Raw genomic sequence first — 16,660 nt, 5'->3', positions numbered from 1 at the left:
AACCAATACATATAAACACATTTATCTAGTTTTCAGATACACACAAATATCACTTACTCATAATTATTCCATAAAGCTGAGTCAGTCAAACAACCCAGTTTCTCTAGTCACCTTAGTATATTTAAACACAGCAATATCTCCAGATTTTAGCGTGTTCCAGACCTTAAAATCTACATTATTTATCTCAGAGGCTGGTGATTTATAGTTTTTCATAAATTAAAAGCCATCATTACTATAACAGTCAAGTATTTAGCTCTAAGAGTGCTTGCAGGCACAACAGTCTAAGTGCTTCTCCAGAAGTCAGCGTATCTATACAACGTATGGGAAAATAATTCCCTAGAAAACTGATACTGTATGTAAAACCTGAAGCGTTTGTCAGGTTTACCAGGTATTTTCTTTTTGAAGCTCGTGAAGTTATGTCTCGCCATATACAAAGTCTCCAGAATCAACTAGTAGTTACAGATTCTTTACTGAAGTATTGAAATACCTTCACAAATGCTTAAAAGATGGTGTTTAATTGGTGTAATTACTGGAGAAGTACGTTTGTCATTAGTGGTTCCCGCTAAAAATACTTCAGCTTACCTAAATAGGGAATACAAGGAGTCATCTTCAAGCTGCTGATATAGTCTCTAAGCCTTTTGTAATTATCTTCTTTACTCATAACATACTCCAGCTTTTCAAAGGTGGCTTTATCCTTCCGACTCAGCAACTAGGAAAAAAAAAAAAGGCCAAACACAGACAAGCATTAAGTCTTATGATTTTAGTTTCTCTTTTACCCTTAAAAGCATGGATTTCCACCCCATGCCCCTCCATTGTTTGTTGTTGTTTTCCAAATAAAACTGCTTCAAAATTACAGCATTTACTCCTTAAGGGTGAGTGCTTGGAGAGTTTACCAAAAAAGTAGCTATTTCGGTTGTTAAATTTAAACTACCCTTTAAAAAAATTAGTCAGGTATGAACTTTGGTGTCCTGGAGGATCCTTCTGAAATAATACAAGTTTCCAAAAGACTAATCCAGCTAAAATACTGTACTTTCTCACATGCTGTCCACTTCTACAGTTTCTCAAACCAGTAGTTTATTCACTCTAATTATCCATAAGTTGACATTTCTTTGTTAGATATACTGAGAAATTTTATACTAATACGGCTTCACAAAAACCCAAATTCCAAAATATGTTCTTATTTTTGATTTGAGAGCAATCTCAACAAATTATTCTCCAAAGAGTAAAACAATGCCATTAAGATCTGATAAATATCTTTAACTAAACTACAATTTTAAAAACAATTAATGCAGATATACACATATCCACATACTTGAAGGTGTGGAAAAGAGTAACGATTTGATCCATATTTCTCGGCAGATGGCATTATGAACTTGAATACAGGGTCGGTATGTTGTTCTGCCAATTAGCAATCTTACTGGCTTTTAATATTACAGGAATATCCACTTCAAATACAAAACTTAAACTAGATTTTCTTCATTTGTCCATTCCTCCTCCCTCCCCCTGCCCCTTTCTTTAACAGATCTTACAGCAATTACGGTCTCTCTGTAAGACTGGGCAAGTAAGTTACTTTTAAAACACCTAGCTGAACTACTGCTGCGAAAACACATTAAAGGTTTCATTTCAATTCAGAGCCAGAATTTAAAGAAGAGTGTAAGATGTTCCCACTGAACATTTTGGCAGAAGACTCAGTGTTCTAGTCTCAGTGACAATTTTTCCCCTGTAAGATACCCCAATAGTGCAAAAATTACGAGGGTCAGAACACTACATTTTTATGCATATTCCCTTTTCTGGTCCAGTTAAAGATCAATCTATGTGAACGTGATAGAAGTGAAATGTCCCTTCTGTAAAGCTGTAACTTCACTACTGAAATAACTGCTCTTTTTATTTACATTTCCTATATCCCAGTCTTCATTAGGATAGCTAACACACCAAACTGAACACCGGCTTTCAAAAGAATGCCACTTTTTAAAAGTAAATTGTTTCCCAAGACATACTGATCTCTGACATTCCAGCAATTAATTTACATCTTCAGCTTTGGTTCCAATATTCAGACGAACAGCATCTCGTGTTCATTAAAACTGCAGACACCCGCCAATTGCAGGACAAGGAAACAGCAGACCGGCATGACTTCTTTCCAACCACCAGAACATGACCTTTATCTTTTGAAGTTTATCTCCTCAGACATGATTCCAGTTTAATCAGCCTAGATTAGCTTGCCTTTAATAGTATTTTAAAATATTCTGCCACCATTTGGTGTCTGGAGGGCTTTTGTAGTTTAGCAGACTGGAAGGCAAGACAAGACTAACCAATATAGCAATGGCCTGAATTCAGACTTGAATGAAACTAATGGTGTTTTCCTCAAAATCTTGTTCAAGTCTGATATAAGATTTCAGGCTCTTTGAGTAATCTCTAAACAAGTTGATCCTGTATGACTCGCCCTTGTGCTCATGGTGCAATTCACATCATGTCTCTGCTTCCTGCATTCATGTAGAAAAGTACACAGAACCCGACAATAACAAAAAAAGTGTTTCTGTGAGGGTAAGTAAGGACCCAGCTGTTATTTTTTCAGTTTTGGAGCTGCTGCTTTTTCTAAATATTTTTTCTTCCTTTGTCTCTTAGGCTCTAATGATGCAAAGAACAGTATGGAGACGTGCAGAGACAATGGAAGCTCTAAGGTTGATAGTTCACAGCAGGAGGGAAGGATCCAGAGCCTTCCAGACGGCACTTCACTTTCCAATTATCAAATGCCAGCACTGAAGATCACCTTTGTGCGACGCAGGAAAGGACAGACAAGGTTTCGGGGCGCTGGCAGAGCTGGGCAGGATTCACCTCTCCTAACTTTAGATGTGTAATCATTATTTGCTTACACTGCCCGAGTCCTAGCTGGTCATCTAGCCTTCCTTTACAGTGAATGGAGAGAACTAGAATATTCTAAGTATCTCCTTGGAAAGGTTCAAATTCTTCTCAAGTTTCAAACAGGGCAAATCACACATGAGAAGCATTCATTATTCTCCCGAGTTCAAAGTGTGGGCAGGCAATGAATGAGAACAATTTTAGACATATTCAGACGTATCGTCAGAAGACATGAATTTCATCTTTTTATAGTAACATTAGATTACCAAGCAAACATTTAACGGCTCTTTTCAACTCTAGATTCCAACCATATAAGGTGAGTTTCTTTTTCTTAGGGAGTTACTTGTGGTTATTTTCCTAAGTTGAGTTGACGGCAGGTTGTTACAAATTATCTCAGAAATGGAGAAGAAATCCTTCCTTCCTGAAGGTTTTGAAGGTTACTCAGATGACCTGGTGACTCAAACAGCGGCTTGGTGTGCCTTTTCACATCTTTTCTTGTTTTTAATATACAGAAAGCCAAAGGCTTAGAGGTACACTCACTTGGGATTGTACGCGAAACACCCCGGAAATGTGGAAGAACTTCAGAAACTGGCACATACGCCAGCGGCCCACAAATAATCCTCCTAAGTGCAAACTAGGATATCTGGGTGACCAAGCAAGAAAAGAAACTGGGGACACCCAGTTCTGAATGGCATCATTATGGTAGTAACTAATATGGTTATATGAATATATCGTTATAGTCGACATTTGTTTCAAGTCACGCACAAAAAGAACCCAGCACAACTTGGCATCACAGTTATGTAAAACTGGTGAGGCATCAATTCATCGACATGACAAAAAACAGGAAAAAAAAAAGAAGTTCCCCTCAAGATCACTTTGCAGTGTTAACTTCATTAAGATTTCCTTAGAGAGATTTTTTGGTATTTTGAAACAATGTCTTACTTAATTGTACATTTCTAAAATGTGTCCAGAATTCTAGATGAGTATCTCAGCAGGAGTGAATTATATTCAATTTTGGTAACATTTAGCAACTGAACAACGTTATTATTCTGTTATCACATTTCTTGTAACACGCAAGGATCTGTTGCTATGTCTTCGGTCAAAGCTCCTTTTAATGACCTCCTGCAGCAGAGTATTTCAGTCATCTGATGATTTCTATCACGCTTGAAAATGTCACAGTTCATGTGTTTATACAGCTGGACAACTGCACAATGTATGGCTGACTCAAGTGTAGTATTTTCTCAGTTCTGAGGTATCAATGAGCAAAAGTAATTCCTAATGTTCTTCTGATCACGGATACAACTACACAAAAAATAACATTAATTTCAGCCAGAAAACAGATGTCAAATAAAAACATTTCTAAAGGAAGACATACTTTTATAACTGTACAGAAACAGACCTACAAATATATTGTGTAATGTAGTTACATCTATGCAATTAATGCTGAAAAATGAGGAAAATGGCTAGAGTTAGTTATCAGTCAGAGAAACTACAAATCTCTTTATGGAAACCGAATCAAGAGTTTCTGGACATCTGCTCTCCATAGCAAAAGAATTCCAACAGTATAAACCCCTAAATGATTAAAGTATGACCCACTTTGGCATTCATAATTTTCCAGCAACTAAACACAAAATAGCTTCTAGCCAAATTAGAAGCCTCTGCGTTTAGCAGAATCTGCAGGGAACTATTTTTCAAAGGAAAATATTTCTATACCAAGCAGAACAAAAACTCGACAGGAAACCACAGACTTAAAGAGGCACAAGAAACATTATGTACATGGTACAAGAAGATTAAAAGTATCTGTAATATTAATAATTATTGCATCCTTGAAAACAAGCTACAGAATGTTGTAGTCTCCTAAGACCAACTGAAAACCCCCTCGCTGTCCCGCTGCTCACTTACCGCCCACGTTTTAGTCAGCCTGAAGATCGGGGCGCTCTGTAGGCCTGACACAACTGCCATAAGAGCATGCAGATTATTCAGCTCATACAGTTTCTGCAGGCAAAAATACATACGATAACAATGAACAACATTCCAAGTGCTGTCAATAAGGAATACAGAATAAACAAATTAAAAATAAAGAAATCTTGCATGGTCTAAAATGAAGAGTTACTTACAGTGAACTACTGTGCACCTACACCATACTTATAGCACCTCCTAATTTGTCATTACTGCATCTATATAGCTTTGGATTAGACTATACTAGCTGTTTCGCAGTCCAGAGAGAGCCCTTTCAAAAAATAATCTATATATGCATACATCTTGGGACATATATCAGAAGTGCCAGAAATTTTCTGACATTCAAACCCAATAAATTCCTTTCATAGCATTCAACAGAATTTTCAGACTTAAGGATAACCCAGTTGTGAATGATGTAATTGTGGCAGTATTTAATATTGTAAATGCATTTGGCACTGCAGGTTTACGTAGCTACAAAGGCTGCATCAAAGCAGCCAAAAAAATATTGTTGCAGGATGAAATCAAGCAGGTAAATTTCAAAAAGCCACGTACCTGGAGTACTTCCCTCACTGAAAGACAATTTTAGGGGTATGACAACTAAAATTAACTAGTGGAAAGGAACAACGACATCAAAATTGAGAACAGAAGACAGGGAAAAGCATTTTCTTTAAAACTCTCTGCAAAACACTCCATATAAGTGCATATTCTTTCTTATTCGGAATTTCCATCCCCTCTTTTTTTCTTTCCCTCTGTGTCCAAAACCATCAATCTGCCTTGGCCAATTAACTACTGGTACTACTGTCATGAAAGCTTAAAAATAGTCTGGAAGAAAAAGCTATTCCTTAAGCTCTTCTGCAGTATCAATTATTCCAATAGCTCTGAGCACCCAGAGACCTGGACTACATTCAGGGATTTCTGGTGGAGCATACACAAACTGCGGTTTTAGCCCTGACAAAAAGACTGTGATAAAGAGGAATGGATACTCAATCACAGTACTGAAAATCCTATTTAACCCGTTTGGAAGATTCACCAAGGTAGGCTAGGATTCCAGCTAGAAATGATACAATAATATAAAGAACTCTTGACATTCAAGAAATGGTGGAAGCCTTTTTTCCTCCTTGAAACTCAGCTTACCCAAGTTTTCATTGTTACAATGCCTTTCATGAGATAACATGACAAAATTTTAGACTAACTTGATTCTGAATAAATGCTAAATATCAGAGGACACCTTATATTTGGAAGGCTGAAAGTGATACTGCAAGGATGGTTTCGCAACTACTTGTTTTGGAGCAGGGTAAATAATTCTCTCTCTATTTAACCACACTGCTAGAAAACTAATAGCCTTTTGTAGAACAAAGTCCTCACAGGTACTAAGAAATGTCACGTTTTAACGCTTGCTGTCAGGTCACCCTAGCAGCAATTTCGGTCTGGGTGCCCAGAACCCTATGGTTCCAGAATGTCTACTGATGAACAAGGGTCTTTCCACACCTACTGAAGAAGTGTTTCCCTCTCCTACTCCTCTTTTGGGAGGCTTCTTTAATAGCTGTGCATAAAGGGCAATAAGTATTTTGTGAAGTGAGGATATTTGTTATATACCTGCTGTTCCTGCTATATTTCCGAACAGTATTGCTGGTGTTTGTCCCTCCACTTACACAATAACCCTTCCACCTGCTACACGTGTCCCCGAACAAGGTAATGAAGTTCACTGTCCCAAAGGTCAGTGTAGCTGATTAAAAATGAAAAAGGGCTTTCCTAGCTGCTGCCAGCACTGAAACAGAAGTCATAATCAATGACTTCAGTCATGGTCTGGAAAATTCAGGGGAATACAATTAATAATTCCAATTAGTTCATGCATCAAGCAATATAGTATGAGATACCACTAAAGGACTGCTAGCTATACAATAGACAGCTGTCAGCATAAAGAATTCACTACAGAGTGGATTTACAACTTCTCTAAAGAAAAGTTAATTAGTGTGACCTCTGGCAACAAGCTGCTTTGAAAAGAGCTTTGGTGTAAACAGAAAATCCTTCAAGCAGTGCTAACTGCAGTAACGTCAGGTTGGCAGCCACAAGCAAAGCCAAGGTAACATACAGCAAGTAAATCAACAGTTTCTGACCACAGCATGATCACTGAGCAAAGTCTGTGGAATCTCACAAAATTATCTTGCTTTGCCTGAAATTTATAGTCAAATCCCATGGAAGTAAAATATTACTTCATTAAAAATGTGCATATCGAGACAAAGAATTCATTTGCGAATGAATTCCAAGGTAATTAACAAAAATGTTACATCTTTTTTTGCAGGTAACTCAAGGTAGTCACAGAATTAGCTGTATTAACAGTCGGCTACCGTCTGACAGGTAAACTTGAAAAACATTCCCCTCTTCACGCTACAGTGAAGAAGTTTCATGATGTTTGAAGGGCCAGGACTCTGGTTCATCTACGTGCAAGTCAAGATTCGTTGACCCTTTTCTTATGAATGTCAGTCCTAAGGGCTTTCAGGAAGGTACGACAAGATGAGAGCTCTAAAATGTATTCTGAGTTCAGGTATGTTTCTGAAACAATATTTATTAAGTTGGTATTATTCATGCCACAATTGGAATAGTAGATAACAGACCCTTTCCTTCCCATAGTAAAAGAAAACAAACTCTGTTCTGACTGATGCTGTTTGAGCTGGTTCTACGGACAAGTGTTTTGGTTTAACCAATATTAGAAAAATGCATCCAGTAAATATTATCTAATAAACAATATCTGAAATAAGGCACCTTTGCATTTCCTTAGGGAAGCTATTTTTTTGTAAACAAAGGCTTCCATTTCAGGACTTGGGTCTGTCACTATTTCTGACAACTTTGTTACATGCAGGAGCCAAACAGCTGTTCACGTCAACAGATACAACCACAGCTAAATCCGGTATCAGTTAAATATTTACCCAACACGTATTTCTGAACTGACCAACTTAAGAACTTTCATCATGGTGAATCCCGCAACTCCTCCCCCAATCCAAAGTCTTACCTTCGCAGTTTTAATATAGTGGCTCAAAACCTCAGCTCTTATTTTTAAAGTTTGTGCATGTAGAATCTCTCTAACAACCCAGAAGCTTACCTAAAAAGAAGAAAAATCGCCTTTTTGAAATACAGAGCGACAACATTACGCTTTTAAAATTTTTATTTCATGAATAATACATTAAAAGTCTCGCAGCGCTCAACTTCCATCTATAAAGTTGAATACATACTAGAAGATGTAAATGCTTATACTATGAAATCCCAACATAACCCAGATACTAATAACAAAAAACTTTCTTCAAAATGTTTTGCTCTGTTATTCTGCTCGTTGTTACCCAAGACACCTTCTACCACTACAAGATAAAGCAGTTGCTTAAATCAAATTAATAAATCCAACTTATATTTAGCACTGAATCTTTTATCTTGTCTCACTCTTCACCTTTCCTGTTTCATAACCAGTAGCGACACACTCCAGTGGTTTGTTGGAGAACATATGTTCTGGTGCCTGCTTTTCTGAATAAGTGTGTGGGTGGCTAGAACTTGCCTTTGTAAAATCTGTCACATCAGCTAGTTGCATACAAAGGCATTAGGATCCGCTTTTCTAATGGGGAAGACTCTTCTGCCGCCAGTACATCTCCGAAACCTCAGGAGAATCAGTTATGGACAATCGATGCAAACAGACTCATTTTAAGTTTGAGGATGAGAACTCACAGACACAAAACAAATGGCAAAACTCTCAAACAATGTCCTCCCAAGAAAGCAAAATAATGAAGTTTTATTAAGAGTCTACAAAATGAAAGAATACAAAAACTAAAATTGAGATTTATTTTTTGGTTTTAGTTTTCCATAGCTTCAAAGCTGCATTATCCAGCTCTCAGAGAAGTTAAACAGCTTCGACTACAGTTCACTGACATTTCCAAATTCTCAACACCTTTAAAAAAATAATCAGGCCAGTATCACCTGAACAAAACTGGAACATACGGTAAGAAGCCTCTGCTCTAACCCGGCGTTTATAGTTTGTACACTTATTGCTGGCTACTCAAATTACCTGCCAGTATGCAGCACGCTACCATACTAATTCGGTAAGTTTTAAAGGACTAACTTCACTGTTATATAAAACCCAATGATCTATTCCGTATGGTATGAAGGATGGTTGCTGCATTTCATAGTTACACGAATGCCTCATAAAGCTACACTTTGAAATGTTTTGTTAACAAGTCTAAATTCTAATCTTTCCTCTGCTCCCCCCACACCCTCTGTCCTCACATACTTCAGTACAAAGAAAAATGATAGAAAATAAACACCTTCATAACTGTAATAAAACAGTAGCAAAGAATTCGGAAATGACAGCAAAAACCGTATCTTTTATTCATGTGTTCACTACAAGTTAGGAAAAAAATGAACAACTAGCACGATACAGCATGACTGCTATTTATAAAGCTACTGAAAACAGTGTAAGAACAAACGTATGCCCTCATACAGAAACATCTTTCCATGTGTCATGCTGGTTTGATTTTTTTAAGAGTGATGCTAAAATACTTCTTGTAAACTAACATTGTGTACGTAATTCAGCTTCCTGCCCAAAATTTCAATTAAAAAAATGAAACAGCCTGTTTATCCTGTTTCACTCGGTACAGTATGACAGCCCTTTATTCAGAACAGCATGAGACTATCGGCACCTCCAAAATTGCTACATTTTCAGTGAAGCTACAGGGATCTGATGAGAACTGGGATGTCAAAACACAAAAGCTCTTTGGAACCGGAAAATTGAAGAATTAGAGAAAAACCATGACAAAACCCACAAACATCTTGTATAACAACTGCTTTCCTTTGGTCTGTTTGTCTAAGGTTGTATTAGCCAGGAAAAAATTAGCCACAGAGCTCAGTTTTCTTTATCCTTTCTTTTCTTCTTTTTTTAAAGCAAACCATCTCCAGATAAACTCTGTTACCCTGACAAACATAAAAAACTGTTCTGAGTAAAAAGCATTACTATAAAATACATAAGTGCCGAATAAATAAATACTAAAGTATTTGACAGTACTTCAAAATATTGTCAAAAAAAGTTAAACCACAGTTTGATGTTCTGCCGTAGTTACACAGCTTGAGAAAACCAACTTTTCCTTTGACTGATGAACGAGTTTCTAAGGAGATTCTTTCCCTTTGAAGATTAAGGCAATTTAAATTTTTTAACATAGATTTTCGTATCATAAAGAAACAGGTAGAGACAACACATGTATTGCTATGCCTTAAAGTCCCAAATCTGCTTCTTCTCAAGTTAACAGAGCATCGATGAAATAGGAGACTTGCAGTAGGCCAGAGTACGAAACACTTGCCCAAAATACAGAGCAATGCTCAATCATTTTCATACGGACGGAAAAAACAAGTGATTTTCTATGTTGGCCCTGACTGTATGGAAGTTCACGAGTATCAGTGACTTAATCACCGTGCTGTGCAAGTACCCCGCTCACCCGAGGAAACCTGGGTCAGTCCCAGCCAGACCGAGTCTCAACACTTCCAAGGTCTTGCAGGAAAAGCAAACCGGAACAAAACGCAAAACTTTCTTTGAAGCTTAGAGCCATCCAGTCCCTTCAGTGACAGAGTAAGCGGGAGATAAAGAATTAAACACACGTAACCTTTTCCACTCCAACCACCTCCAATCCTCTTCGATGTGTTTTTACTGGTATTGACATTCATTTTTGGCTGGTCTGAAAAACAGACAACTAAAAGAACTCCTTTTGTTTCAGCAGGTTACTTTTTTATTTTATCCAGGTTTGTTCTTCATGTAAATCATACATACATCTTCCCCATACACGTTTCGTGGTTATTTTACTTCCAAGTCCTCTCTCACTGCATTCAAGTGACATCATTTCTCACACTGTCCCAACAATATCCATCACTCAGATGACCCACAGCCTTTGGGCATCAATGCCTTCGATATCAGTTCAAGACAGCACTTAACCCTGGACATATGTTTGCGCATTTATATTCTTCCCCTATTAAGGTCAACCTAGAGAAACATGCTTAACTTTTGAATGTGTCTTTTCTTGAATCACAGCTTAAGCTTATTAAATTATCCCATGTTTGCCTTCTCTGAAATACTAATTTTGTTATACTGGTGCTCTTAAGTTCATAGCCATTGGTCCCAAAATTAATTGTGCTCTCTGTGCTAATAAGTAAATAGGCAAATTTGAGACTCTTTAATAGAGTTTCTGGATCATTCGTCCAAATACCTGTTAAAAACATTCTGACACGCTACACAAAAAGCATGTAATGTAAAACGGACAGTGCTGACCGCGTGCCACTACAGCTAAGGTAGAACCCCGTTGCGTTTTGGTTTGTTTCCAGAGGAAGCACACCAACCTCTTTCCCCCTCCACTTTTAATCTCTGATAACCCTGGTAAAATTTCACTAGCACACTTCAGTACAACTCGGCAACACTACAATATTCAAGACAAACTTCCTCTCCTTCACAATATTTGCATCTGGTTTTAAAGAAAAAACCAACAAAACCAGTTTCATAGAGTTAGGAAAACATAATATTTGCCTTTTTCAAGCGGGAACTTTTCCTTTTAAATTGTTCCAATGTATTGAATCCAGTTGACAAGTTTCTCCAACGTTTTAAGCTCTGAGGCAGCACAGTTCCACTCCCATTTAAATAAAAACCTTAAGAAAGGACTTTTTGAATACAGATAATCTTATAACCAGGAGAGCAACAGTTACTTTTACATAAACTATGAAACATTTTCATGTCAATGCCATTTTCAAAAGGTAGCAAACAAGGGTTTAGTAAGTAGGCAAACTCAATGATTTTGCACTCTGACAGATTTACCAGTTACAATAGTAGTGTGCCCATACACATATAACTTTCAGAAGAAAGCTGGAAAAGGCAGCGACCAGAGTTTTTTTTAAAATATACATTAAAAATTTGCGTATTTAAAAACAATAGTTAATAGCAGATGTGTAGATCCACACAGTACCACATAGCACTGTATTCAAGAGTCCTGGCACGGAATGATTCACTTGATTTCTCTTCCCTGAACTCAATCTGTTTTTACAGGCACCACACACAATTATCACATAACTAATGCTGGAAATACACCACTTCATTCTCAGTGGATTGCAATCAACTGCACATAGTCATTACTGTTTCCAAAATGCTATCAGCAGACCAATTTGCTGTGAAACAGCTGTTAGTGATTTAATATTCTCTTCACTTACAAAGTGAGAGCTGTTCATGGTTTTCTTTTGGCAAGGTGGGGGAGAAAGGAAAGAGACAGTTGCATAATGCATAATTCTAACCCAGCGAAATTTCAAAGGTTAACAAAAGTTTGATGAAATGTATTCCAAAAAGTCGCAATGATTTTCTTGATTACTTATTTTAGGTCTAAGCACTAGAAACCCCCAGGTAAGTGGGGCAGGTGCCCAACAGGATCTGCAGTCTGCTGAGCAAGCCCCTGGGGTAGAACCCAATGCCAAGTAGGCAAACCAGGCAAAGACGACTAATTGATTCCTCCATTGTGCTGCCTTATTCCCAGCTGCCACTGCCTATCCCACAGGAATTCCTGGGTTTCACTGCTCCCTAAAGGATGGTGAATCTAAACCTGACATTACTATTGGACTAAGTCCTCCAACGTGATGGATTTGGAATCACAGGCCCACACCACATCAGAAGTTATCCAAAGCACCGTCTCAGCAAGTCAAAAGTTCAGGTACTAACATGAATAATAGGAACCTCTTTATTACCTATTCTTTGACTCTTCAAGGCAGAGTTTCTCCTACAGGCTACTACAACTCTTACATCAGTGTTTTGCAAATGACACTTGAAAAAGAGCATAAACAAATGAGAAGGAAAAAGTAGGAAATAAGACCTCGAAATCTTTTGGCTTTAAAAACAGTTCAAGAGACAGCCTAAGCACAGCAACATCCGAATGCGATGGTGTTGACAATGTAAAAAACAGAAAAAGAAGCTACTTGTCCAGTTCCAGGAGATTTAATGGTGACTTGCAATGATTCCAAGTATGACAAACACAAACCTTTTTCATTTTTTCAGAGATAATCAATGGAATAGAGTCTCAAGAATATCACCCATCAACTAATAATCTAGTAAACAGATTTGATAAATGCTCCACAGAGTAAAATATAGAACCATCTTTTAAAAAAATTAAAATCTAAACCAGTTACAAAAGCAAAAAGTCATTAGGATGAATAAGGGGAGACTTAAGACAGGATTACAATAATAAACCAATGGGATTTTGCTGGTGTGATGGAATTCCTATTTGTTAATCTAAAAATACTTTATTTAGAAGTATTCAAAATACTGTTTAACAATAGAGTTAGCATTTCAGCAACATTAAGATCTTTAGCAGCTACTCTCAAAGTACAATATTTCCTCCTGGCGCTGGCCAGCTGTACAAGGCAAATTGTCCTTCCCTGTGTCCTTAACATATTCTACAGGTTTCATATTTTTAAAGAGTGGTTCTGTAATGACGAATGGTCAGCTTACAGACAGCTGATTGCTCATTCCCATGATAAGGTTTCACCTCCTTCCTTCTTGCTACTAATTCTTTAATATATCTACTAATTCTTTAATATATCTGAAGTTGACTTTTCTGTTTAGCCAGTACTTCAGTACGTTACACAGTTACAAATGAGAAGCAAGGTCCCTGTACACTAACACAGCTCCTACTACAAAACCATTTCAGAATATTCAGCAAAACTAAATGTTTCTTTGAAGAAATAACTTTTATGAACAAACCAGACAGAAAATGTTGGAATGACTGGCCTATCGGCGAGATTAGGATAAAAAGTATTAGTGTAAAAGTAGCCTCAAGCTGCATATAGAGTCCAATAAAGGCGTGACTTCAAAAGCTAGATCAGGAAAATTTCAACTAAATGCAACCGAAAAACCAAGACTCCAACCCAAACTCCCCCCACTTCAACAAATGGTATTGTCACAAGAAGTTTGCAGTGCAAGATTTTTCTCTTCAGTCAAGAGGAGAATCATGCAAATGTCTAAAACCCATGTCCAGACAAGCATTTCAGTCATTATATGGTTCAGAAATGTTATAAGAGTTGTTGATGAGAAATAATAGGATTTGGTCATATCCTGGATGTGAGCAATAATGGAAAGTGAGAAAGTTCACAGCAATTGATAGAAAAAACAACCCTGAAAAGCTTGGAGGCATGGTCTGAGTTTTAGAGAATTATCAAATATGTCTGTACATCTGAGACTGGGCACAGAAGGTAAGTCTGAGTCTTGTAAGTTTGAGACATTATTAAACATTTACAAGAGGAGAGATGAGGGTAATAGAATTACTTCATCTGAAATACAAAATACAGCATTACATTAAAAAAAGCTTTACAGTTTGGAGACTTGGTTGGCTAACTATGTAGCTGGAGTTAAACAGCTTTAATTGTGGAGAGAGCTAAAACTCTTATTTTAAAAGCTGATTTTTACACAGGTAAGTTTTTAAGTAAGAAAGCCATAAATCTCAAATATACTTTCTAAAAAATTATGTGAAATAGAGCATTAAGCAAGAAATTTTGTACAGTAAAATTGTTTGGAATTTTTAAAGTTTGCCCAGAAACACCTTAAAAAGGTAACCACATCAACAAAAAGCCTCATATTTTCAGGGTCAAAAAACATGTATGTGGAACAAAAGACACTCAACTAAGACAGAAAGAAAATACATCCAATTACTACTCCAGAAATGCCGTACGGCAAGACTTTAACCTGCAATGATGATTCTGTCTTTATGTAAAGGACAGCCAGCATTTATGGGGAGGGGAAAAAACCAAAACAACCCCCACACTTAATATTTTCCTTTTTCATCAATAACTGCTATTTAAAACAACCACACAGTTATTTCTTCAGTACAGTTCTGGTCTTTCTGTATATCCTGAAGATACAGAACTCCTTCTAGCAAATACTTTCAAGTTTTCAAGTAATCAGCTATGATCAGTAATAAAAGTGATGTGCCAGAACACTTAATTCCCCAGATGTTTTAAACACGTCCATGTAATGACACTGGAAAAAAAAAAAACAACTCACGTGATTGAATCTTCTGGTGAAAGCAACAGCATTTGGTGCAGAACTGTATTTCTCTTTTTTATTCCAGCCACAGCTTGCCAGCTCCTGGGAGAAAAGGATGAAAATTCATTTTTTTAAATTAATGCATAACATATGTCCGGAGACGAGATAATATAGAGGGACAAACGTTAGAAGTTTCAAAATAATTTAACAGAGCAACAATACATTAAAGTAATAAATATTTAGTTACACTTTTTCTGCTTTCTTCTGTAAATCAAGATTCCACAGATGTAATTTCTGAATTGTTTTGAATAATTAATGTTTCATTGAATTAGGGGCTTTTGTAAAATTCAACTCTTGCAAGTAACTAGTAAAATAATTCAAGATCCATTTTGTTACCAGAGAAAACCCTGCTTTAAATACGAATCTGAGCTAGGGAGAGATGGATGTTTTGGTTTTAATTGCTTTCTGAGGATATCCAAAATCTACTGAGGAGATACACCTCATTAACTCAATCTAGACCCATCCTATTATTTTAGCTTCACATGTTGCATTAAAGAAATACCAAAATTGTCATATTTTGCTGCAACAATAAAAGAAACACTATTTCCAGTTTTCCCTTCCAAAGAAGTCAATTTTATTTTAAGCTGAACAACACTCAGCACTTAAGGAAATAGTATTGTGTAGTAAGAGGGAGCAAGGGGACTTGCTTCAAAAAAAACCCTGTATGCCTCAATCTAATAAATTACTTTGTCATTTATTATAGTCACTGTGAAGATTCTGAAAACATCAATTCAAGTCAGGCTGCAATCAGAAAGGAATACAGCATTATATGAAAACAAAAGAGAAAACACCAGTCATTAATGTATTATCCTAATATATCCACAGATCACATCCGTCTCAAACACAAGGTGCCACTACGGTCATTTTTCTTTTTCCAAAAAAAGATATGAACCGGTTAGGGAAACACAGGACAGGATGAGGTACAGCATGAGGCATCAGGAGCTGAAATCTAAAACATTACGATCAGAAGAGTCTAATCAAGATGTCTGCCATTCAGAAACATTAAAACCCACATATTTCATCTCTAGCACTAGCTGAACATATTTGAACACCAATACTTCATTCCCCAAACTATTAGTTCCAGATATTTTTGTTACAAAACCATCTGCTTCAGAGCTATATAAAGTGAGACAAAAATGAAGATTTCTTGATATACATACACTTTGCAATTCCAGAATTTATACACTGGCATAACTTTTTTCAATTTAAATTTGAAAACAAAACCAATGAACTACTTACCTCTGGCTGAATTGCTTTAAATACAGGTACATCCATCAGAGTTATCTGACCCTAAAAAGAAAAAAAAAAAAAAAATAAGTTAAGCTCAAAATTAGCCTTGCATTTCATTAGGTTGCTGTGCTGCATGAGAACTGTATTGGTTCTGTTTTCTTTTATTATTTGAGTTTCATTTTGTAGCTAATTTCAGAGGTTTCAGCTCCTATCACAGAGCCACCCTGCAAAACCACAGAATGAAGTGCTCCAAACTTTACATTTAATAAAATTTAAAAATAATAGTAAATTATTCTCAGGAGCATAATCCTGCACTTACGTATGCAAGTCAGAGCTTGAACTTAAAAACACTGTATAAGCAGCTATTCAAGAATACAAGGAATTAACTCTAGTTGCTCAAGGGCAGTCTCTCTTCAAACTCTGCATCTTAGTCTCGGTGTTACATAATTCTATTGAAACATCCCTAAAATTTTTCTATCAATACTTGAACCATATTTGAATAACTAAGTAATTGTTCAGTTG

The 16,660-nt window shown here is 36.7% G+C and overlaps 1 protein-coding gene across 2 annotated transcripts in view; it reads right to left on the bottom strand.

The window, feature by feature from the left end:
- RALGPS2 (Ral GEF with PH domain and SH3 binding motif 2) overlaps positions 1-16,660 on the bottom strand; it is a 102,645-nt gene that overhangs the window by 53,564 nt on the left and 32,421 nt on the right. For both annotated transcript variants that reach the window (XM_065648937.1, XM_065648936.1), the window contains 5 exons: positions 16,148-16,198; positions 14,867-14,950; positions 7,826-7,915; positions 4,759-4,851; positions 583-709 (listed from right to left, as the gene is read on the bottom strand). In XM_065648937.1, the coding sequence (XP_065505009.1) occupies positions 583-709; positions 4,759-4,851; positions 7,826-7,915; positions 14,867-14,950; positions 16,148-16,198 (445 nt within the window). The remainder of the gene's footprint in view (positions 1-582; positions 710-4,758; positions 4,852-7,825; positions 7,916-14,866; positions 14,951-16,147; positions 16,199-16,660) is intronic.

Source organism: Caloenas nicobarica, chromosome 20 (assembly GCF_036013445.1).
Source record: "Caloenas nicobarica isolate bCalNic1 chromosome 20, bCalNic1.hap1, whole genome shotgun sequence".
In the NCBI taxonomy this organism is placed as follows: domain Eukaryota; kingdom Metazoa; phylum Chordata; class Aves; order Columbiformes; family Columbidae; genus Caloenas; species Caloenas nicobarica.
The sequence above is the reverse complement of the archived record's forward strand: the minus strand, read 5'-3'. Positions and strand labels throughout refer to the sequence as shown.